The sequence below is a fragment of the Gossypium hirsutum genome, chromosome D11, assembly GCF_007990345.1.
Source record: "Gossypium hirsutum isolate 1008001.06 chromosome D11, Gossypium_hirsutum_v2.1, whole genome shotgun sequence".
Lineage (NCBI taxonomy): Eukaryota > Viridiplantae > Streptophyta > Magnoliopsida > Malvales > Malvaceae > Gossypium > Gossypium hirsutum.
The window spans coordinates 19,488,331-19,512,688 of NC_053447.1; the positions used below are offsets into that span (position 1 = coordinate 19,488,331).

Here is a 24,358-nt window from a genome sequence, read left to right on the forward strand (position 1 = left end):
CCCGGCCCATGGACAGATCTAAATACATCTAGTGAAAATTTAAAATTTTCAAATATCAAAACCTCATATGTATTGTGTATATTGATATACATTATTATTAAATATGAATCTGTGTTTAAATTTTTCAGATATCAAAACCTCATATATATTGTGTATATTGATATACATTATTAAATATATATGTTCTTGCTCACCTTGTGAGTTTGAGACTTACTAAATTTCATTCAATTTTGATTCGATAGTCTAATGTCTTTTATTTGGTTTAATTTTTAATTCAAAATAATAATAATAACAAATTTTAATTTTATTTAATTGATAAATATTTATGGTATAAAAATAAATATTTTATTTCAAATTAATGAAAATAGCACAAAAAGGAAATTGATAGAATTGGATCGAATCGATTAATCGCACCAATTGAATCTAGTATCAATTGGTTTATCGATTGAATTGATTGAATTGCAAACTATTTTGAAATGTGATAAAAATTAATTAAGTTAGTGAATTGAACAAACTCACATCTTCACATATAATAATATCAATAATAATTGAATTAACTCAATCAATAATTTTATAAATTTTTAATATTTTATTTAATTAAAACCGGATAGCCAAACTAATTTAATAAAAAGCTAGGAAATCAAAACCGATAAAATAAAATTTGGTTTGATTATCTTTTCCAAAACCAAAATACTGTAAAATATGGAAAAAGAAATTCCAAAATAGATATGAACCAAATCGTTAGAACAGTCAGAATTTCGAGTCCAGGTTGAGCTAGATCTCGACTAACACTACACTGAAATGATCATTTATTTCAGTTTTCTGATAAAACTACGTCGTTGGGTGTCTAGATCTGCCTCTCAATTTTCTTCTTCTTCTTGCTGAACCCGTCCCTCCTCTCTCCCCTCTATTGACGCCTCCTCTTTCTGCCGTACTTCTACCGGCGGTGTCCGCCTCCCTCTCTTTCATTCTTTTCAGGCCCCCCCCGCCTTCATTTGTTTTAATCTGACGCCGTTCCAGCATCCCTCCCTCTATTTCCTTGCAGATTCCTCTCGCTCTCATCATCGTATAGGTGAGCCTATTCTTTTTCTTGCTATTAATCTATAGAATTTTATTCTCTTAGAACTTTGCTTCCTGTTCCAAGTAATTCATGTTTATCATTTGGACTGGCATAATGATTCTATATGATTTCTGGTCTCCATAATTTTGATTTCAATGAAAAACAAGATCAAATCAGTTCCATATTGATATTTAATTATTCATGGCGATATGTTTGCTTGCAGTAGAGGAATTGAGATAATCGAAATCTGACTTGGACTTGGATTCCTATTAAAGGGTGAAAATGCCGGATCAAATCCCATCTCCAGCCCCTAGATCCGCCACGGATCTCTTCTCCGACCCGCTCGACTCTCACCCGATGTGGTTCAAGCCCTCTCTCTTCCTTTCACCTGACTTCGACTCAGAATCCTACATTGCGGAGCTCCGAACCTTTGTCCCATTTGACACCCTCCGATCTGAGCTCCAGGCTCATCTCTCGTCTCTCAACCATGAACTAATTGATCTCATCAACCGTGATTACGCCGACTTTGTAAACCTCTCCACCAAACTGGTTGATGTGGACTCTGCGGTGCTTCGTATGCGTGCTCCGCTTCTTGAACTCCGTGACAAGATCCAAGGCTTTAGGGGAGCTGTTGAGGGCTCGCTTACTTCTTTGAAGAATGGACTGAGCCAACGAGCAGAGGCTGCTGCTGCCAGAGAGGTGCTGGAGTTGCTGCTGGACACTTTTCATGTTGTTTCTAAGGTAATAGCAGTAGTGTTGTTGTCGAGTCCCTTCCATTTCCATTTCCAAGAGTATTGGTTAAACAGACTCCTTTATTAGGTTGAAAAGCTTATAAAGGAGCTTCCTAGTGTGTCTTCGGATTGGTCAAATGGGGATGTCAATTCAATGCAAAAGAGTAATGCTTTGAGCTCACAACATGTTGAGAATGGAACAACAAATCTCAGAGAGACCCAAAGCATGCTTCTGGAGAGAATTGCCTGCGAGATGAATCGCCTCAACTTTTATATTGCTCATGCACAGGTACCACTTTTTCTTTTCAGTCACAAATTTTATGCCTTAGCCACTGAGAATTCCACATCTAATTATGTAATCTCCTTTTGGATTTGTTTTCTGAATTTACTTTCATATTTAGATAATAATGGCAATTCATTACAAAGTAATTATTCTCTGGTTCACTGTCTTACAGCTGGAAGATGTGCTTAAGACAGTTAACCATTAACTTTAGAATAAGCTTCTAAAGAATATTGCACGAGCTAATTGATTTAGAGTCCAACATCCTCTCCCGATTCTTACATTTAGGAATTTGTTTGTACTATGTTAGTGTGGTCAATCATATCATCAAAATCACTTATTTAGAAAATCCAAAAACTTGGTAACATCACCATTAACATCATGCCAATAGTTTTGCAAAACATTTAGCTCATACCATCAGGCCTTGGTGAAGAAGGATGCATTTGCATAAGAGCAGTGTGATCATCCTCAACTATAAACTTATGCGTCAAAAGCTTTACAAGCATTATGTATATTATGTGCCTCATATCAGCTATAAACATAGTATTCATATCATAGTTTCATGACTTATGAGAATAGTTGACAATCAGCGTAATTTTGCTTCGTGGTTACTGACAACAGAACGATTTTACTAAAATCTGTCTCATATGCATTATGGATATGTACCTTAGAGTGACATGAACAGCCCCAGGTCAAAATCTTATTCTTTGGAAGTAGAAATTCATGGAATATCTGTTTTCTATATTATGCAAGTGCAGAACCTGCCTTTTATTCAGAATATTGAAAAGAGGATTCAGAGTGCTAGCCAACTACTAAATGCAAGCTTGGGACACTGTTTTGTTGATGGGCTGGAACACAGGGATGTCAATGCAATTTATAATTGCTTACGTGCTTATGCTGCTGTTGATAACAATGGTAATGCAGAAGAAATTTTTCGCACGACCATTGTGGCTCCATTTATACAAAATGTTATCCCACATGGATCCTCTGGGGGAGTTGTTGCGGCATCTGGGGATGAACTTGAGAATGATTATCAGCAAATTAAGAAACATGTTAAGAATGATTTCAAATTCTTACTGGAAATTGCTTCTGCAGGTACATATCCCATATCAATTCTATTAATAGTGTACTTCATCTAGTTCATTGGGTCTTTACTACCAAGTTATATTGCATTTGGTGCTGGAAATAGGTTGGTTCCCTGAGAAGAATATATATGAACTTGGTGAATATAGGCATCACAGTTCAAATTTAATGTCCAACCGGTGCATTATTTCAGTCTTCTCATGGTCTTTGCATATCAAACTTCAAATTTGCTACATGTGAAGGCTGTTGAAGTTGTGTTGTTTGTTTTGTTCAGAAAATTCAGGATTACATGTATTTGACTTCCTGGCAAATTCAATTCTGAAAGAGGTCCTTGAAGCCATCCAAAAGGGAAAACCTGGTGCTTTTTCTCCAGGAAGACCTAAAGAATTCCTCAAAAACTACAAAGCAAGCCTAGATTTCTTGGCCTATCTTGAAGGTAGTAATCTGACCTTTCATTTTGCATCTCAGACTAAATCTTTGTAAAGGAGACTTTGGTAAAGAATTAAAGTATCTTAACTATAGCCCATTTTATTATATTTAAAAAAAAATCTCACTGTCAGGCTATTGCCCAACTAGTGCTGCTGTTGCCCGATTTCGAGCCGCACCTTCTTATGTTGAGTTCATGAAGCAGTGGAATGTTGGTGTTTATTTCTCGTTAAGGTATTGAGTGGAATTATTAGATATTTATTGTACTAATACAATTTTGAATTAGTACTTAGGTATGACTGCTTTTATTTTCAATCTCTCAGGTTTCAAGAAATAGCTGGTGCACTGGACTCAGCACTTACAGCCCCCAGTCTTGTTCTTGTCCACAATTCAGATTCTGGTGAAGAATATTCCCTGAACCTAACACTTAAACAAAGTGTTACCCTCTTGGATAGCTTGAGATACTGCTGGAATGAAGAAGTTCTTGTCCTTTCTTGTTCTGACAAGTTTCTTCGCTTGTCCCTGCAGCTGCTCTCAAGGTCATTCCTTGGATCAAATACTTTTGGGTTGTCTTGATATACTGAACATCATCATTTGACTGTATTTTGCGTGTAATAGATACTCAAATTGGTTGTCTTCTGGATTGGCTGCTCGGAAGAAGGGTAGTGCTGGCTCCAACCCTGGATGTGAGTGGGCTCTTTCAGCTGCTCCAGACGATTTTGTTTATGTATGCCCGTGTCTTTATTCTATTATGTTTCCAAGTTAAATTCACTGAGCCTTATTTAATGCACAGAGGTTTAATCAATGGTGTTCTTTATGTTTGAATTTTGAAATTTGAAGTTTACAGAACTGAAGAACAAATAATCAGTTTTATTTGAGTAACTAAATGGAGAGATAAATATAGAGAAATAATTAGTTATCCGCATATCCACTTGATTCTTTCTAATGTTGAAAGATCAGAGGGAAATTAAAACTGGTAATTATACTTTCTTCTAACCTAAAAATATATTCCTAAGTTTCATTTTTAAAATGTAGAAAATAAGAGATGTAGTTATGCAATTGCTTCAGATCTACCATTTTCAGCCCCCCAAGGTCGATCTGCTGAGTTATGTATCATGTTGTTCACAGGACTTTAAGCATTCTATCATGTACTCTTTTTTTTTTAAATTCTACTTGCAACTTGATGTCATTCTCTAAGTTAAGCACTATTATATATTCAATGTAGACATAATCATTGTTGATCCAGACTTTTGAGCAGCATATGTATGAATGCTCTTGTGTTTGCAGGTTATTCATGACATAAATTGTCTGGGCAAGGAAATTTCTGGTGCTTACCTGGATCATGTACTTAGAGTTCTATCTTCATGTTCCACTGAAGTCCTTGACCTTGTAAAGCAGAGCATTTTGCACTGTGGAAAATCATTGGATGATTTGTTACCCTTAGTTATCAACACAATTAAAGAGGCTTTAGTTCAGAAGTCTGTTGAGGTAAGCATTACAATGTTAAACATATTACTTATTTGCATAAGTGTTGTCAAAGCGTGCGCCTTGGGGCTTAGCTACCAAAAACAAAAGCCCCTCAGATCCTTCTGGGTGAGGTGCATGTCTGGTGTGCTTAGGCACTTGTTTCTGTTAGGCAAAAAGAGATCATCCAACTAATTTCTCTTGCATTTCTTCTATTTTTATTTACTTTTCACTAACTGGACCTTTAATAGTAAAAAGGAGTATAATATCAGTATCCCAACTTGAGATTATAGACAAATCGTGTATATTGCCCAAAAGAAGGAAAACTACAATTTTCATATTTTGTAGGATAAATGTCTAGACTCTTTGGAATTGATTAACAAAATTATGTATCTGAAGTTCATTTTATCTACACATTGTGCCTTCTCTAAGCTGAGCACTATTTTTTTTGGCATCTTGTGCCCAACAGCCTTGAGTCACCTTGCGCTATGAAACCACCATGACGTGTTTTATGGTTTCTATTGTAATTTGTTTGCTTGCACTTGTATTACACTCTTGAAACTTTTGTTCATTCTCGTTTATCTTAAATTCCACAGGACTTGAGACAGTTGAAAGGAATAACTGCAACTTACAGGATGACAAACAAACCTCTTCCTGTCAGGCATTCGCCTTATGTAGCTGGGGTATTGCGCCCATTGAAGGTATGCAATCACACAGACCCTGTACCTTTTTTTTTCTCTTTTTATTATCGCAATTTTTGCTATCTCTTTTCCTGTAAATTTTCAACAAATGAAACCATATATATAGTGGTACATATATGCTATGTTGTTCAGATACATGGATAGATGTGGCACATGATATGTATTCAATAGGAGTGCTTTTAAATATCTTGAGTTTCGCCTTATATTTGACTTTGGAGGGTCAAAACCCTATATGCATGTCCATTTTGAGGTGTTAGATATGTTACATGTCTGCACGGATACTTGAAGAAAATTGAACAGTCCAAGAAACATAGAAATGAAATATAAAATCTGATATAAATAATATTTGTTTGCTTAGAAATATAACAAATTTAAATGCAGTCCAGATTATTTACTTGTTTGGCTTGAATTTCCATGGAGAATGTGTTTATTTTTTACCTAAAGAGTTTGTTGCCTGCTGCCCACATGGGCAACCAGTGCATGTTACTTAGCTTAAGCAACAAATTTCAATGCTTTCAGACTTTCTTGGATGGTGAACAAGCTACAAAGTATTTGACCAACGATGCGAGGAATAGTCTACTGCTAGGTGCTGCAACAGACATAACTATTCGCTATTATGAATTAGCTGCTGACCTCGTCAGTGTGGTTAGTATCACAAACAATTTATTTCCGTAGTTTTTTCTCTAGATATTAAATATGCTTTTAATAAAACCTCTAAATTATCTTGTCCAGGCAAGGAAGACAGAGTCATCACTTCAAAGAATAAGACAAGGCGCACAAAGACGAGCTGGGGCAAGCTCAGATGTCTTGGATCATAATGTGTCTGATACTGACAAAATTTGCATGCAATTGTTTCTTGATATTCAGGTGAGAATCCCTTCCTGAGAATTTGCAATCCTTCCGTCTTTGTCATTGAATATATATGGTGCAGCATTGTATTGAATTGTATACTGTTACCAGGAGTATGGGCGGAACCTTGCTGTCTTGGGAGTGGAAGCTGCTGATATTGATGCATACCGATCCTTATGGCAGTGCGTTGCACCTGCTGATAGGCAGGATGAGATCAAGTTTTAAAATCAGTATCGCATTGCATCTGGTTCTTTCACATGGTAAACTGTTTTCCCCTATCTTTAACTTGATCTTATGGTGATTTTCTTTCCCCTCCTTTTTGTTATTAAAAAAATTAAATGGAAGTGTAAACCATTACTCTGCTTACAATATTATTGTTGTTGTTTTGCTTACAATATAGTGAAAATTTTGTACAAAAGCATTTTCAGCATCTCAAAGTATATTATTATTTATCTTAGAACAAAGCTGTGTATGATGAACAATTTAGTCTAAATAACGTGTTTTTTTTTTCCTCTTCTGTGGTGTATTTTAAAGATCACTTATTGTATCTCGTCACTCTTTTTTATTTTTAAATGGAAAAGAATTTTATTATTATTTCACCATCAACCCCTTAAGCAACTTGGAAACTGAAATCCAGGAAACTTCTTCAAGCTTCAGAATATATTCTTCAGCAACAAGAGTTCAATTTTATTCACAGGCGAGACCAAAAGTCGTAGTAGCTTAATTCCATTAAAAGAAGAAGTTACAGTATTTCAAGAGAAATGGAGAAATTGCAGAGCACTTGCACCTTCATTGCCCCTAATATCCTGTCTATGTTGATTTCTTTATTATTTTTCTTGATAACAGAATATTTACTGCAAGCGTTAAAATTTGTATCCCATCTAAGTGTGAAAATTTTGATTCTTTTTCCTTGAATAAGCGTAGTCGATCAAATGAGTTTTTATCTAATACATGATTGATTTAGTATGAACGAGCATTGATCAATAATTACGTGATCATCTAACACACCACCTAGCCAAGCATATGATTTTATTGGAACCCATGGTACTATCATCCTCATCATTCGACCATTGTTTCCGAACTCTTAAAAATGTCTTGAAGGCACTTCATCTGACCTGACTAAGCACACAACATGAATTGCGTTCGTATCAGAATAACCATAAATGACAATTAAGTACATCTGTCCACGGCTAAGTTGCCAGCACAAACCAATAGGCTAAGGAATTTTTCATCTCAGGTCAATCTAGTCAAATCAACCTAAATAATAAAAAAATATATATTACTATAATATATATATATTAACAGTGAAATGAGCCATCAGACCAGGCTAATTTTATGGGCCTGGAAATTCTTTTTGAGTTGAAACCAAGCCTCAGCACATAAACATACAGGCAAAGGTGAAAGTAAAAGCACAAAGGAAAACAATTTTTCTACATGATGTTTTGCAGACTATTCACTTCAATTAGTCCCCCTAAAGGAACAAGCTTAGCGAAAGATATATACTTGAACCAACACATTTAGGGATTAAAGAAACTCGAATCCGACAAATTCTGACCGGTGTCTGGGTTGGATTTTTTTTTGAAAAATTAGGTTCAAATCGGGTGCAATTAGAGAATTAGTTGGATTAGATCAAGGTCAAAGATTTGAGTTAAATCCGTCCACTCTGAGATATTTACAAAAATGACCCTAATATATGTACATATATTAAATTTTTGCTTTCAATAAATAAATATATTAAGTTTTAAGTCTAAACTCAAAAAATTAATCTTATTTGCTTCAAAATAAAACAATTAAATTAAATTCGAGTCGGGTCGGGTCAAAGCAAAGTCAGGTCTAGTCAGGTCTCTTATTAAATTTCGAATTCGAGCTGTTTTTTTCTTAAAGTTGGGTCGAGACGAATTGATTAAGCTTCGGATCAAGGTGGGCAAAAATCCGCCCCGTTGCCATCCCTGAATACATTTAATATATAAAGTAAATGGCTTCTAACAAATTAACTAAAATGAAACTCATGCAAAAGTTACACTGTTAGATTAATGGTTTACCACCCCCCCCCCCAATTGAATTCATTGAATTCCTATAGTTCTTTCACAAATTAGGCATTTAACAATGGTTCATAAGGTCTATAAACAACATCATCTTAGGATAAAGAACAGTCATTCAAAAATGTCTTGGATAAATTAACCATTCAGCTGAAGCTAAAAACTAAAATCTTAATGATAATGTCTAGTTACAAACCAAAGTCTTGTTCAGCTCGCTTCAGCACGGATGTCACCCTGTTGAAAAATTCTGGTTCCTTTTCTTTGATATCATCAAGACTCCTCTGCTCATGTTCATCAGCCTTCAAATAACAAAACATTACTAGTGTAAAGAGCAATAAGTTTACTCCACACTGACTGTATTAAAGAAATAATTGTTCACTTTACTTCCACTAGGAGCAACCAGAAGTATGAAGTTACTATTACTTTTCTATGATAAATTGATAACCCAAACCATACAAATGGAATTAGAATTTGAAAACATGGAATCTACCAAGGGATTTTTTTATAAAAAAATTGATGATTATCAGAAAGAAAGTTAATAACAGAAAAAAGGTCCAGTCTTCAGGTGAATCCAAAAATTTAAAATTTTAAGATTGACAAGTATCGTCATGATCATTGATGAAAGGATGATCTACAAGAACAAAGGCAATGCAACAAAATAACATATGTACTAAAGAAAAACAAAAACTTAGGATTTCATCGGACTTCCAGGCATATGCTACAACAAGACTGCCAAAATAGCACTTGGTAAAGCAAAGCCTCGAGAAAGTAAAGAATCTTATCTTTTTAACCTTTCAATCTTTCTATTCAAAACTAAACTAGGTTTAACAGAATATCAGATTAAATAGCTCATTGCGGTCATAAAATCCCACCAAGGTTATGATAAGGTCAAATTTTCATCTTGGAGGAAGAGATAGAACAGAAATTTAATGGAAAATTAAAAATAGAAAGAAGTTACTTAAAAGGAAATAGGGAAATCAAGAGAGAATTTGAAGAACTATGGAAGAAATCCAAAAAGAATCAACAGAGGGAGACAATCTCAACAATCAGTATCTCAAATAATCAGGATTAAAGTCAAGTCTACCATCATACTATGACTCAACACTGAATTTTTCCAATGTGTTTTAACTTTATTTTGTTTTGCCAAAATACTTTCAGACAAAAATATGGGATTGTAATATTTCATGAAATATTGTATTAAGAAATGGCAAATTTGCCATTGTAGTTCCAATTTTGTTGATTTTTTAAACAAAAAGTTGACTTCGTTGATTGCAAATGACAAATTTCCATCAATTTAGTTACTTTATGTTCAAAATCGTCAAAACTAGAATCCAGTTTAAAGATTCAATGCCAAAATTTCATTATTGACAAGTAGTACAATGGGAAATTTGGCCTTAATCCCTAACTACAGCCAAGACCCAATAAAATGCAATGCCAAATATGTTGAGAATCTTTGATTATTTGACAGCATTGAATAGCTAATCTTTAGAGATTACAGCTGAATTTTAGAGATTCTAGGTAGAGATACTCTTTCCTTAATTGATTCAATGCTTCATGTACATATATCTGTACATATTTCTAAGAAATACATACTTTCGTGTGAGTTTTTCCTCAATACATTAGAGTATTCATCTCTAATTTCAACAAAATATGACCTTATATCCTAATATTTTAATAAGTAACATACTAAAGTTATATTAAATAACCTTTTTTTAAGCTGAGAGAAGCCAGAAAAAGCTTGATAGCAAAAGCTCTTATGGCTCTAATTAAATTAATGCGGAAAAGTACAGGGAAGAGAGATACAATAGCAATTTAGAGGGGAAATAAAAAAAAGACAAGCAAATCACAAGGAACCAAGAAAATTAGGGTAACATCTCAAAAATCATTATCTCAGATATTCATCATCCAAAACCAAATCGAGAATTAATATTCATAGCTAAACCCAAAGCAAAATCCTGATACTTAGAAAAGTAAAATACTTGTATATAAAGAACCCATAGTACTTGGAAAAGTATAATATTGACTAAGAAAAAAAGAAAGCATCTTCGTTTAGAGAATACCTCTTTAAATTTTAAAAGAACTAAATTTGATACAGATGCTGCCTTTGCCTGATCCCATCTGAAATGAATAATGGATAATGTATTACAGGTAAATCAAATATCACAATAAAGGTACAAGGCAAGTATGATCTCAGTTCATAAACTCGATATATTTATACCATATCTCAGGTAAATGATATTGCGCTTTAAGACAATAAAATGAAAGCGAAGATTATCAACCATTCAGTATCTATCAAAAAAAAACCATTCAGTAGGCTACATTTTGGCTAAAACTTGTGCCAGTGCAAGATGGCCAGAAATAGACTAGTGACATAGCAAAAGAAATGGCTCTGGTAGAGTTCACGGCAGAAATTGCCTCTGAAATAAGCTTAAAATGTTATTCATGTGCTGCTTAACAAAAAGAAAGTTTATATGGTGAATTACAAATAAAATTAGCTGTATGCTATCTTAAGCTTTTGGAAATCTGCTAGACATGAAAGTTATTTGGCTTTTCCAATGTATATTTGGACACATGGATGCATCCATAAATTGGGTTAATGAGTGCAATTGCCCCCAGTAGGATTGAACATAATAAATGATTTATATACTAAAAGGAAAATAATAGAAAGGTACTAGCTCCGTACGAGGTGAAGTCCCCTAGTCTTTGGACAAGGTACATGTTTCCAGTTTCAACATCACTAAAATGGGATTTACAGGAGGGAAATTTTCATTCGTTTTGTATCTTAACTGTTGGACTAAAAAATCTCCATAGTTCAGAACTACTTAAATGAAAAATAAGAGAAGCCAAGGGAGAATGAATTCTCAATGCTCAAATCTTAGTACATGGTTGATTCCACAGGAGGTAAAGACCTCTAGTTGTTTGGACAAAGCACCATTCTGCAATTCCACCTCCACTGGGGAGGAGCCTTATAGGAAAGTATAAAAGCACTGCTGGACTAAAAAAATCACCATAATTGAACACTACCAAAAATCAAAAATAAGATGGGCTTTATAGGCCACTCCTAAACAATAACAAATAAACAGCATTAAAAAACATGTTACTACTATCACCAATATTAGAAAACACATGCTGATTCTATCCAATCATATCAAAAAGTTTGTGAATGCCATATGCTCCAAATTACATCATGAAACAAACCATACCTAACAAGCATCAACTCGTTAACAGATCGCCACATTCCACGCCCCACATCTTTTGGAGATAGTTCTCTTGCGCTTCTCCCACGCCACAACTCTTTAACAATGTATTGCACTTCTTCAACATCAACCTGCAGGTAATGGCAAAAAAGAAACAGAAAATACAAACTTTAAGAACAACAATATTAATCTGATATAGAGCATGAACAAAAATATTAATCTGACATGCAAATGGTTTCTGAGACAAGGGAAATAGGAATGGAAAACCATAACCAGCTGGAAGGTCTGAATATAATGGCTTACTAATAATAGATTTAGGAACAACGTGACTGCCCATAATTTCATGAGAACTATAGATTTCCTTTTTCTTTTTCTTGGAAAAATGACAAAGATTTGAACTATATAATAAGATTATAAATACATATGATATTTTAAAAAGTTTTTAAGGGGTTATTAATCATGGCCCATTTATTACAACCCTTTTAAGAATGAGACAATCTTCGTTGACCAATTGAAAACCCATTTCAGTATCTCACTAAATGACTGAATATGGATGTGCATTATCAAAACTAGAATGGTCTCTATGCTCCAGGACCATCAATGAAGAAGAATGTATAAATATGATAAAACACAAAAATAGTTTTAAGTTGCTTATATTAATAAAATGAAGTCTTGAATTGAAATAATAAAGATGAATGTAATTATTCCAAAGTATCTTCAACTAAACGATAATACATTGCCTTTATTAATAAAAATAGTTTTGAGTAGCTTAAATTCTATATCATGAGGATAATAGCTTTTCCATAAGGTGGAATCCAAAGGTTTCAACCTAGTTCATGAAATGGAAGCTCACAGAATGGCTTGAAATGGCCAAGAGAAGGCAGATAAGGAACATTTGATGACCACAGATTCCAAGCAAATTCAGTCAAAAACAAATATTGTGCCTTAGAAATTCAACTCTGAGCTTTCTTTTCCAGAAATTTAAGATTTAATAGATGATTATAATTTTCAGAATGTTATTCCTCAACTTAGTTGAGCCATCTAGTATGATAGGTCATGTTCTTCCACTATTTTGTCCAAGTCTAAGCCAAATTGATCCAAAAACCACCCTTCATCGTTTCAAGCACATGTCAAAAGCCTTAAACCTAATTTGTTTCTCCCTAAAATGCTCAGTGCAAGAAGCAAAGCATATATCATATATTCTTGCTACTTCATTTTCCATCAAGAAACTTTTCGCAACAAACAGAAAATATTAATATATGAATCATCAATTAAAATGCCTAAATATTCAAGGAAAAATTGCTCATTAACTTGCAATAGTTTTGAGCACAGAGAATACCATAAATTGTAATACAATATCCACAAATTTCACATTGGACAAAGAGGTTTAACTGGCTTCATATCCCTAAGATTTTATTTTACTATTAGTTTACTCTATTATTTGAGCACACGTTTATATAAATTTGATTTAATGAATTTACCAAATAGAAATGGGAAGTTCCAGTATCCAAGCAGATGGAAGGAGAAAGGGAAGAACAAATGATAAAATATTTAAATCATAAAATAACTGCATCAAAGAAATTGAAAAAAGTACTTTACATGTCAAACAAAAAGAGCAAAATAATGACTCCTCGTGCAAAGGGTGTCGAGGCAAATCCTACCTGGACTTGCATGTCTGCACCATATACTGACTCCTCATGCTCAATAAGCCGTTGAAAAAGCGTCTGATAATGGTCAACATCTAGATTTACCACTGGCTCTGTTTGAACATCCAACCCTGCAAGTTGTGTAACAACATACGAGGCCATAACCTGTCCAAATATCGCAGGGATGGTACCAAGAACTGGTATGATACGGACCCTAAACCCAGGTACTATCTGACAGCAGAATAACACATTAACTTGTTGGATTAAACATGTAGATTAAATACTAATGTAGACCAAAATATTTTCCTTTTCCTTCTACCCTTAAATCTAGAGATAGCAAAAACCAGTGACCTAACACTAGCAAGTTCAAATATATCGCTAAAAGAAACACAGCTTTAGCTCCATCCAAATGTACTTTCAATTCTTAAATTCTGCTTCAATATATTGGATGAATTTCCACACTGCATGATGTTAGGTGATCAAACAGAGTACTTTAAAACTGCAAAAGTAAGAAGCAAGCATCCTCACTTGATAATCTGAAGGGTTGTCTTCCTCACCACTTGGTCCTCTAAAAGGAAGCAGCTTAGCTTTAGGTTTCTCTAAAGAGAAAACAACAGGAATTCCACCCTCAATCCCATGATCTTTCCTTAAACGGTGTCTCACCTAGAAGCAAAAATTTGACAAAGAGTAAAGTGAATGATAGCAGGAAATAAACCCCTAAACAATGTCTTCTTAATGCAATAGATAAACAAGAGTAAAATTGGATATCCAAAATAACAAATACAAGCATAAGATATTAAAGTTTTTCCAAACCAAATAAAATCTAATTGGACAAGGTCCCAAAGTAAACACCAATCATAAGATCAGCAACCACCAGAAAACTGCAGTAGCAAGTGTAGATTCAAAAGCCACAGATGCAAAGAGCCCCCATTTTAGAATGATTGACAATTCCAAAACAACTTCTCCGTATTCAGAATCAATAATATAAAATGCCAGAAGCTCAAATCACAATAAATAATAAAAATACAAAAACATAAATATTTCATAACCCAAAGCTACTGATACTAAAATAAAGTAAGTATCTAGAAGCTAAACCTAACCTTCGTACATACTAAGTAGCAAAGCTGATCCTAATCCTCTATTACTGAATAAAGTAACCAAAGAATCTTAAACATCTTAAATATATATAAAAAGTACTGCCAAACCCCTAAAATATAGGAAAGAAGCAAAAACTTTAGATAATTAAATTCCTTGAGCAATTTTTTTACACCCTACATAAAACACAATGCTGGACTCAACTATAAGCACCAAATCTTCTCAGTATTTTCCATCATTCTGCCATTAAAAAAAAATCCTATTATTAACCCCTCAATTTTCTTTCCATATAGCTTTGCAACCTATGTCCTATCAATATGCAGTAACCCTCTCCATCCACCCTATACTACATTGTACTTTTTAACTTGTTATTGCCTATCCAAAAGCATCAATGCCTACCCATGTCATCTTCTATAGAAGCATAATGCTCCATTCCAAATGGATAGAAAGTAGGTTTTACCTACAATTCTGCAGCTGTAAGCTAAATCTAAAACTCTTTGTAATCTACTCCCAGTTTCCTTAAATTAAGAAATCTGATATGTAAGCCATAGAGACTTCGGATTGAAAGAAAATGGTTAAAATTTTTTAAACAGGAGGATCAGGGAGGATTATTTTCACTAATGCTTGACGAGAGAGAAAAATGAGGCAAAAGAAAGGATGGTCATTTTCCATCCTTATTTTTTTTCAAATCATTTAAATTGGAAAGATTAGATGAGAAAAAATGAGATGGGTGTGCAAGTAAAGTGATGCAAATTTACTAGATTTCCATCTTTCTACAAGCACACTGATGAAAGAAATAACATATATTCCACATTTCCACTTTTCTCCTCCCTCAACTTCCGACTTTACATATTTCTATTCTCCCTACCAAGCAAAGCATTACAAGATGTGGAAGAAACAATGACCTTCTCAAACAAAATATAATTTGTCTACCAAATTATATACCAATTTAGATTCACAAGAGCATATCACATATCATGGTAACAAAATCTAACAATTCCATTTCATATAGGTTAGAAAGAACCAGACATTTAAAATAAATAACTAAACTAGTTAATTGGATACCATAAAACATAAGGCACAACCAAAAAGGAAAAACCAAAGCACAAACACGGAGAGGCATAGAAAAATATCTTAACAAGATAGGGCTCTGAAAGTTGAAACAAGGCTAAGTGATTACAGATCTAGATAAAGGATCATTTGTTGACTCTCTTAAATCAGCCACGCGAATTCTTGTTGGATCAGCTCTAGCACCAGCTCCAGTCGCAGATAGTACCTTCAGACCTCTGTGTACACATGCAGCAAGAAGTGCCACCTATGACAAATGATAACAGAGTCATGTTAGGTAGAACTTTTTCCATTAGAACAATCTGTGTAATTCCAGAAACAGTGTTTTATGCTGACAGATTATTAGCAATCAGCTGAAGAACTTATGTTGCTTGCTTACTCATGCTTTAGATGGGTGCAATATCAAACAAGCATATAGAAGGATTAGCCATGCACTATCATAATAATGAAAAATAAAACATAAATTAAAGCATAACATGAACCACATAAAGAAATTAGGAGTTCTATATATGGTGAAAAGCCAATATTTGACTGCAACGTTATATAAAATTCTTATAGCCAGTAGGTAAAACTGAAAGTTCATAAGTCACAATGATACCTTTGTGTCAATGTTATCAATGCAGTCCAAAACAAAATCAGGGTTGCCAGAAAGAATTTCTTCTTCAGATGACACATCATATAGCAGCACCTTTGCATCTACTTGGCACTCGGGGAAAATTGAAGAGAAATGCTTCTTGAGGCACTCAGCTTTGGGGATACCAACATCTGCTCGTGTTGCAACAGCGTGTCTATTTAATGATGAAAGAGATACCTTCTCATATAGTCAAGAGTAAGTAGAGATTTCTTAAGAAAAGAATTTAATGGTCATTTTTTTAAAGAAAATACATGCTTTGCACCCACATCCAACTTACACTACCAGCTCTTGAACTAGCAAGTGAAATTAGAATGCACAAATAGAAGGTAAAATTTTATATAATATTATTATGTTGTCTCTTTGGAAGCTCCAAAAGGAGCAAGCCACAAAACAATGATGTTACAAGAAACCCTTGCAAAATGATAACCAGCATCCTAGAGTCCATTCTTTTGGCATATCCTTTGGGATAAAGATAATAATGACAGAGCAAGTTATTTCCAGACTTTCTTCAATCCAATAGGCAAATTTCTCCAAATTTCAGAAACATGTTATAACATAAGAGTATGTATGGATGCTGGATTCCAAGGAGGATATTTATTTCCAGAGACAACACGTTATTTAGTTTGCCAAAATAAAAAGTGGAATTTGGATGAGGGATTTTGAACACTCAAACATCTCATTTCAAATTCAACTCTTCAGGTGGAATTTATGAAATTCTTCGGTCTTTTATATCAATATTTATTATATTCCCCAATTTGTGAATTCACAATATCTTTCAAAGTATTTAAGTCTTCCAGAAATTTCAGAAATTCAAGAACATGACAACAAATACAAGAAATGGAGGACCTATGGAAAATAACATATTGACATGTGATTTGTGATCGACCAGTAATTGTAGCTTAAAACAACTTGAAACAGAGAAGCAAAATTGCAAATAAAAATTTCAGAAGAATATGCAACATTATACATGCCATATACCAAGCCTAAATAAGTTAGCACTGGATTAATCATTGATGAAACATATAAGATACCTGGTCAAAGTCCACCAATAGGAGCTTGCCAACTCCTGATCTCAAAAGCATAGATGCAGCATGACTTCCAACACCTCCAAGACCAATGACCACAACATAGGACGATGTAACCTTTTGCTGAGAATCAAGGCCAAAGAACTGGATATTCCTAGCAACAAACAACAAAGACAAAGACAAATACATGTTCAGTTATTCTCTCAAAATGTTAGAGAAGGATGGTTAGGTATGTCTAAACCTCACATTGGGCATATTATATGAATACTGGCCAATCCATGAGTGCACTTTAGCTCAGAACAATAGTCTAAGAAATTTAACAGTAAATCAAACATTCTCACCTATGTTCAAGCCGAACTCACCTATATTCAAGCTTGGTTCGTTGATTAAATGTGATTAAACTTGTTTATTTAATTAGTAACCACACATAAAGAGAAGTTAAATTGTGCTCATTCACATGTTATTCGAACATATTTGTTTGCTTACACCCCCAAATGTAGATGTCCTACATATCTACTGGGTTTCCACTTATCGCAGAGTGTGTTGTTTGGAAACCTCAATTATTATGATCCAGAAGTCCTCCCAACTGTTGAAATTTTCCAAGTTGACCATCCACATCAAAAAAATTTTCATAACAAGATTCAAATATAGCATACTTAATATCATAGAAATAAAAAATTTTCATATGTCCAAAAAGAGAGAGTAGTGTAGATGTTATATAGACACAAAAAGATCAATACTCTCAGCTTTGACTTTTCAACTTGCCTTGACATGTTAGAATATAAGATTTAGGGAAAACATGACCTGAGAATTAGAGCAATGATAAAAGAAAGAAAACCACAACTCTCCTGTAGGCTGTAGCATTTTAATTTCATAAAGAGAGTAAACACGGTTCATCCATAGACCATGGGTTAAAGAGATTTACCTAGTCAGTTGCTCAGAAACTATTTCATCTGCTAGAAGGCTCAAGCCAGTCATCCCAATATTCCCATTTCCAAGACCAATCGCACATTTGACAGTTGTATCTGATGCAATTTCAATTCCCGGAATAGCAATCAAATAAATGGAACAATAAAATTTTCACCAATTTACTAGTATCATACAAAAAGTTTGACGAAAGAGAGTTCAAATTTGAACTGAAAATGACAATAAAAATTTAGAATAAACACAGAATCGATAAAGATGGTTGCATCTATCAGATCTAGCATGTTTAGCCTTTTGCCAGTGTTGTAGGTCAGTTAGAGCATTGAATGCAAGCATTAAAATAATAGCATCTTTCATTATGTGTGAGAAGCATACTACACAATAAAACAACAATCACCACATCGTGCAAGTTTTCTTAGAAGTACAACTTATAGCCAACAGAAAACACCAAAAATCTTTAACTTGGTGATACTGTCACAACAGAAATCGAGACTCAACACAGCCATATCATTTAATCCAAACTTAATCTCCTAACTTCTAACAAGTAATCTGCCAAACTCAATCTCCTATCTTCTCACAAGAAATCGACTAATCTCCCAAACTTTATCTTCTAGCTTCTCACAAGTTTAGAACTCTTACTAAAGAATTTGTGAAATATAGAGGAAATAAGCAAATCACACCTTAAAAGTATATTCTCACACACCTTCAGGATCAAGAATCATTTTCAATATACTCATTTGAGAACATTCATCAAATCATATCATGAAAACAGTTGAGGATAGAGGATCATTCATATTAAAATGGATAACTTCAGAAATTCATTGATCAACTTCAAATATAAATCATTCTTGAAATAACATATCATACTGTTAAGGTCCCATCTTTATAAATTATAGAAGACTCATATTCGTTAGCTACCGTCACTACCATAACCAATGTCCAGAGTCATATTGATAATCTTGTTCTTATAATCTTTACTGATTATTGTAACAGTTAGTACAGCCGTATGATAACTAATTTGGTCTGTCAACGGGAACATGTGCTAACTGTTAATAACCCATTAGAGAGGGCATATGCTAACTACTATAACCCATTATTAAAGCATACCACTAATTCTATATCAATTGTCCCCTTTTTTGGGGATCAAATTCAATATTCACAGCTTTCATAAGACATCCTTTTAGTCCTAATAATAAAGTTTCATATCTCATTCAATAATCCATAATTCATCGTATTAATAAACCAAAATAATAATCATGTGTTTTAGGCTAATTCATATCCTTGAAAAAAAAAAGGAATAAGACAATTAACTTATTTTTGCAAAGCTTCTTTATTAAACAGAATGATACAAAATCCTGTTAGAAACTGTTTCTGAACAATCATGGATTCAGTATAGGTCAAATTCATAGAGAGTCATCACTCAGTAAGTAAGATGATTACTAAGAGGCTTACAACTATTAAGAGCCTAAATATTTGTCTAACCTAATCATATATTCATACCTACCAGAAGAATTGCAGATATTAGTTCCCATAGCAGCAATCACTTTCCAGTTAAAAAAATAACATATTGCTGATCAATTGTGTTTTTCACAGTACAAGGCATGCAGCTAATAGTTAAAAGCATGTTGACGTCCATCAAATGAGAGAATACAACAGCAAAGCCTTTCTTTCGGACAACTACCATAAAAATGGTGTATAACAAGACAATTACTGAGTAAATAAAACTGACATTACCATTCAATTCGATTGCCTTTTTATCGCACTGGTTTGAAATCCTTCTGCAAAATACACAGAAAAATCAATCATTAAAAAGCTTCTGGTAAACTGCCGAAGGAAAAAAAATCATATTCTATCTTTTATGAAACCAGATTAAATGAAAGACTCGTTCAACATACTTATATTAATCTATTTCTAGGCAACTAAAAGGCAATTAAGTACTTCGACAAAACAACTTCACGAAAGAAAGAAAGCATAGCCTAGAAATTCTATTCAAATTTAAGAATTTTAGCGAACATGGATGTGGACTAACAATGACCAATAAACATTTTCATAGAAATAAAGAAAAGAAGAAGAAGAAGAAGAAAGCACGATCGACGAATCAATGGGATCAACTGAATTTCATATAGCAATGATAGAGAGAATGAGATGATGACGATAAAAAAAACTTACCTTGGAAGAAGCTTAAGAAGAAATAAGGTAGAAGCTGCACCGAGAAGAGCACCTCCGCCCACCAATGCCAAGCTCTTGAGCTTCTCCTCCATTTTTATTTTGCACTTCTGTTTGGGTCCTTAATCTTCAATGTCTGCGGCTCAGGGTTTTAGGCAGGATATTGGCTTAGGGCTTAAGACCCGATCCGAATCCGACTAATCTGAATTGGGTAGAGCGTGAATCTGAATTCTGAAATAGCTTCTCCTGAAATAACCCGAAAATCCATAAAGGCTGGAATCAAAGTTATTTATTAATTCTTTGCCAATCCTAACTTGTCAACTTGAATTTAGTTGTAGCTAAACTAAACTGTTTTCCTTCCTCCTCTATTTCAACACATCTTCATTGGTTAGCAAACAACAAAATACCACCGGGTATTTTCACACATGGTAAAATATTAATAAAATTTTAAAAATCTTTAAATTTATAAATTTATTTGGCATTTAAAATAATCTACACAAAATGGTTAAATATGAACCTAAATATTATTGTATCACTAATATTATATATTTTTAAATTTTCAAAATACTTTTATAAAATCGAATTTTTAGAATTAGAATTCTTATTTATTTTAATTTTAAATTTTAAATTTTTTATAATTTTTAGAAAATTCCCCAAGCATTTTTCTAATGTTTTTTCATCGCCAACAAACTCTTCGATTTTACTTATTTTTGCTAAGTTTCATTTTTTTTATCCCTAATTTTTTTATACACAAAATATATCATCATTTGTAGTCTAATCCACTTTATTTATGTATTCTCTTCTTTATTTTTCCTTAAACAACTGTGTAATTTACTTGGAATTTTTTTTATTTTAACATGGTTTTTTTTCTTTTTAATGATTTTGACTGGAAAAAAATACTAATTTTAATCAATTATCATGAGTTCCAAGAGAAATATTTAAAAACAAACTTTTTAGCTGTTACTATTTATATATCATTCTGTCTTTTTTTTAATTCATTCAAAAGTATTGATATGTTAAGCATCTAATATTATATGATTCAATATTCATGCAATCAATTTTTTATATAAAAAATAAATTATATAAAATTATTAAAAAAATATTTTTGGTATAAATTATTATGTGATTTGAGTTCATTTGAATTTAAATAATTATTTGTCCAATTTCATTTTAGATGTGAAATAATTTTATATAAATTTATATGTTTTTAAAGTTTTTTATTAATGTTTATGGTTGTCACTTGTCGGTGTATTGTTACCTAATTATCGCTTTTTACCTACATTGTAATATACGTAACAAAGTATTAGCCAATAATTCATGTAAATATGTATTATTGTATTTGTATAATTTGCACTTTCAATTTAATATGTTATATATATCTATACCATATATAAAAATTTTGATTAAGTTAATATCAAGAGAACCAGACATAAACTCAATTGAGAAAAGTCTAAAATGCATTTTTTTTACAAGTAAGAAATAGGGTAAACCACATCATTAATCATTAAAGTATGTAAGTTTCTATTTTGATCACTCAATTATTCGAAAGTTTTCACTTAAATAATAAAATATTCAAAAGTTTTATTTAAATCATTGGGTTGTTAAGATTTTTTTTTAAATTCTGCCAACGAGCTTTAAGTGACGATTCGACGATTGGTATTATGGATTAGTACCTAGCGATAAGTAAAAAAACATACATTAGATTCAAGTCGATCTGACGGTCAGTGTTGAAAATCAGAGAAAAATTTGTTTGAATTTCAGTTTGCAGATCCATGACAGCCAATGTTGTTTCATAAAAAATATTGAATTGTAAAAGAAAAGGGGGAAAAACTTTCAATTGGTACAAGTAGAGAAAGCCATATAGCACAACTTCGATTTTAATAGCACTATAACTTTAATGAAAATTTTTAAATAATTTAATCATCAATTTGTAACTTTTTTTTCTAATTAAGTGACCAAATTAAACATTTACCTAATAACTAATCACCTAACAAATATCATCAGTGGGGTTTTTTACAAAAATAATATAAAAAAATAAAAAAGTACCAAAATGTTATAACTTTTTTTTATTTACCAAAATATATCAAAAAAACAAAAAAACAAAAAATAGAAAAAATAGAAAAAAAAACCTGGACTGATTTGACAACTCCCTGGGTGGAGGGAAGCAGGTTGGCGGCACCAAACAAGGGAACCCTGTTGGCGGCACCAAACAAGGGTTCCTTATTGGCGGCACCACCCTTGAATTTAAGGGTGGTCGGTTAGTGGGGGGAAGAAGGAGAGGGGAAGAAGAAGAAAGAAAGGAAGAAAGAAAAAGAATGAAAAGGAAAGGATAGGAAAGAAAGAAAAAGAAGGAAAGGAAAGGAAAGGGGAGGAAAGAAAGAAAAAGAAGGAAAGAAAAGGAAAAGAGAAGAGAAAAAAAAAAAGAAAGAAGAAGAAGAGGGAAGGAAGGAAAAAAAAGAAAATAAGCTAATTTTTATTATTAATTTAAGATTTTTGTAATATTTGTGTGTTAAAAAATAATGTTAAGTACATTTTACGTATTTTATTAATTTATTTAGGATATATAATTTTTGAGATATATTTAGCATGAAAAAATTCATGGTATGTACATTATATGTTGATTAGGAATTTTTTTTATGAAATTGACTTAGGATGTTAAAATTAGTTTTGTTAGGAAAATAACATTAAAAGTAAAATGATAAAGAAAAATATTTAAGAAAACATAAAATACGAAAAAAAACGAAAATTATATATTCACCGAAAGTAAGAAAATACGAAAAAAATTATATCTTTAATAAATTTTAAACATAATGCACTGAAAAAGTATAAAATTATAAAATTTAAAATGACGATATTTTTTAAAATAATAAAATGCGAAGAGAAAAATACGAACAAATGGCCAAAATAATAGTGTATTACTAACTTTTTAAAAAATTGAGAAATAGTTAATACAAATATTTTTAAAAAATGTAATGAAATAATATAAAGTAATAAAATAAAAATAAATAAAAATATTTTTATTGAAAGTAATAAAAATCGGGAAAAAAATACGAGCAAATGGCAGGGATAAGGATTTTTTTCTTACACCAAATAAAAAACCCGTTTTTAGTATTTTTTATTTTGGTAAATAAAAAATATATATAATATTTTGGTAATATTTTAATATTTTAATATTTTTGTAATCTTTTATTATGGGTTTTATAAAAAATAATATAAAAAATAAAAAAATTACCAAAATATTATAACTTTTTTTTATTTACCAAAATATATATAATTTTTTTATTTACCAAAATATATCAAAAAAAGTAAAAAAGAAAAAAAACACACTAAATTTATAAATTAATTTTACACTAAATACACTAAATAATACGAGTAAATGGCATGGATGATGGTTTTTTACACTAAATTAATTTTAAAAATACACTAAATTAATAAATTTAAAACATTATGTAAAATTATAAAATTAGAAATGAAGATATTTTTTAAAGTAATAAAATGCGGAGAAAAAATACGAACAAATGGCCGAAGTAAGAGTTTTTTACTAACTTTTTTTTCAACTTGCAGGCATCGCAATGGCTTCATTGATTAGCAGCAAAAGCCACATATCTGATGCGGTTAATAACGCGGTATGAGTTATTATTTATTAATCACAGGTTCTATTTATTTAAAAAGGATAGACGTACAAAGAAATAATGTTATCGTAAAATTTTTTCTGTAATTTAACACTATCAGGACTCGTATCGAGTTTTAAGGGGTCGTGTGAGTGTTGTGAAGAATACTCCGGATGCACGGTTGATGCCGTACTTAGAGCTAGCCGGATTTGGGTCCGTAGCACAGATCCGGTACACCGTCTTGCGCTTTGATTTATTATCTGCGCTAGTGGAGCGGTGGCGCCCAGAGACCCACACTTTTCATTTTCCGTGCGGGGAGTGCACGGTGACCTTGGAGGATGTAGCGTTGCAGCTTGGGC

The 24,358-nt window shown here is 32.6% G+C and overlaps 2 protein-coding genes across 6 annotated transcripts; one reads left to right on the plus strand and one right to left on the minus strand.

Moving 5' to 3' along the window:
- The first annotated feature begins 656 nt into the window (after nucleotides 1-656).
- On the plus strand, nucleotides 657-7,542 carry LOC107912887 (conserved oligomeric Golgi complex subunit 2). Of its 5 annotated transcripts, none has more exons than XM_016841249.2 (14): nucleotides 657-1,072; nucleotides 1,284-1,801; nucleotides 1,880-2,080; nucleotides 2,830-3,166; nucleotides 3,429-3,590; nucleotides 3,715-3,814; nucleotides 3,904-4,119; nucleotides 4,199-4,307; nucleotides 4,868-5,068; nucleotides 5,641-5,745; nucleotides 6,265-6,390; nucleotides 6,478-6,612; nucleotides 6,706-6,854; nucleotides 7,232-7,542. In XM_016841249.2, exons 2-13 carry the CDS (start codon nucleotides 1,343-1,345, stop codon nucleotides 6,817-6,819), a joined length of 2,265 nt encoding a protein of 754 aa, XP_016696738.2. In that variant the 5' UTR covers nucleotides 657-1,072; nucleotides 1,284-1,342; the 3' UTR covers nucleotides 6,820-6,854; nucleotides 7,232-7,542. The 5 variants fall into 5 exon arrangements, with proteins under 5 accessions (XP_016696738.2, XP_040962334.1, XP_016696737.2 ...); XM_041106400.1 differs by having other exon boundaries at nucleotides 1,287-1,801; XM_016841248.2 differs by lacking the exon at nucleotides 7,232-7,542 and having other exon boundaries at nucleotides 6,706-7,109.
- A 1,019-nt stretch (nucleotides 7,543-8,561) lies between these two features.
- Nucleotides 8,562-20,799, minus strand: LOC107912884 (tRNA threonylcarbamoyladenosine dehydratase 2). The gene is made up of 11 exons (XM_016841247.2): nucleotides 20,392-20,799; nucleotides 19,957-20,000; nucleotides 18,224-18,323; nucleotides 17,305-17,452; nucleotides 16,238-16,450; nucleotides 15,752-15,886; nucleotides 14,005-14,139; nucleotides 13,492-13,707; nucleotides 11,837-11,961; nucleotides 10,694-10,751; nucleotides 8,562-8,932 (listed from the first exon to the last, which is right to left on the minus strand). Exons 1-11 carry the CDS (start codon nucleotides 20,481-20,483, stop codon nucleotides 8,822-8,824), a joined length of 1,377 nt encoding a protein of 458 aa, XP_016696736.1. The 5' UTR covers nucleotides 20,484-20,799; the 3' UTR covers nucleotides 8,562-8,821.
- Nucleotides 20,800-24,358: the final 3,559 nt, after the last annotated feature.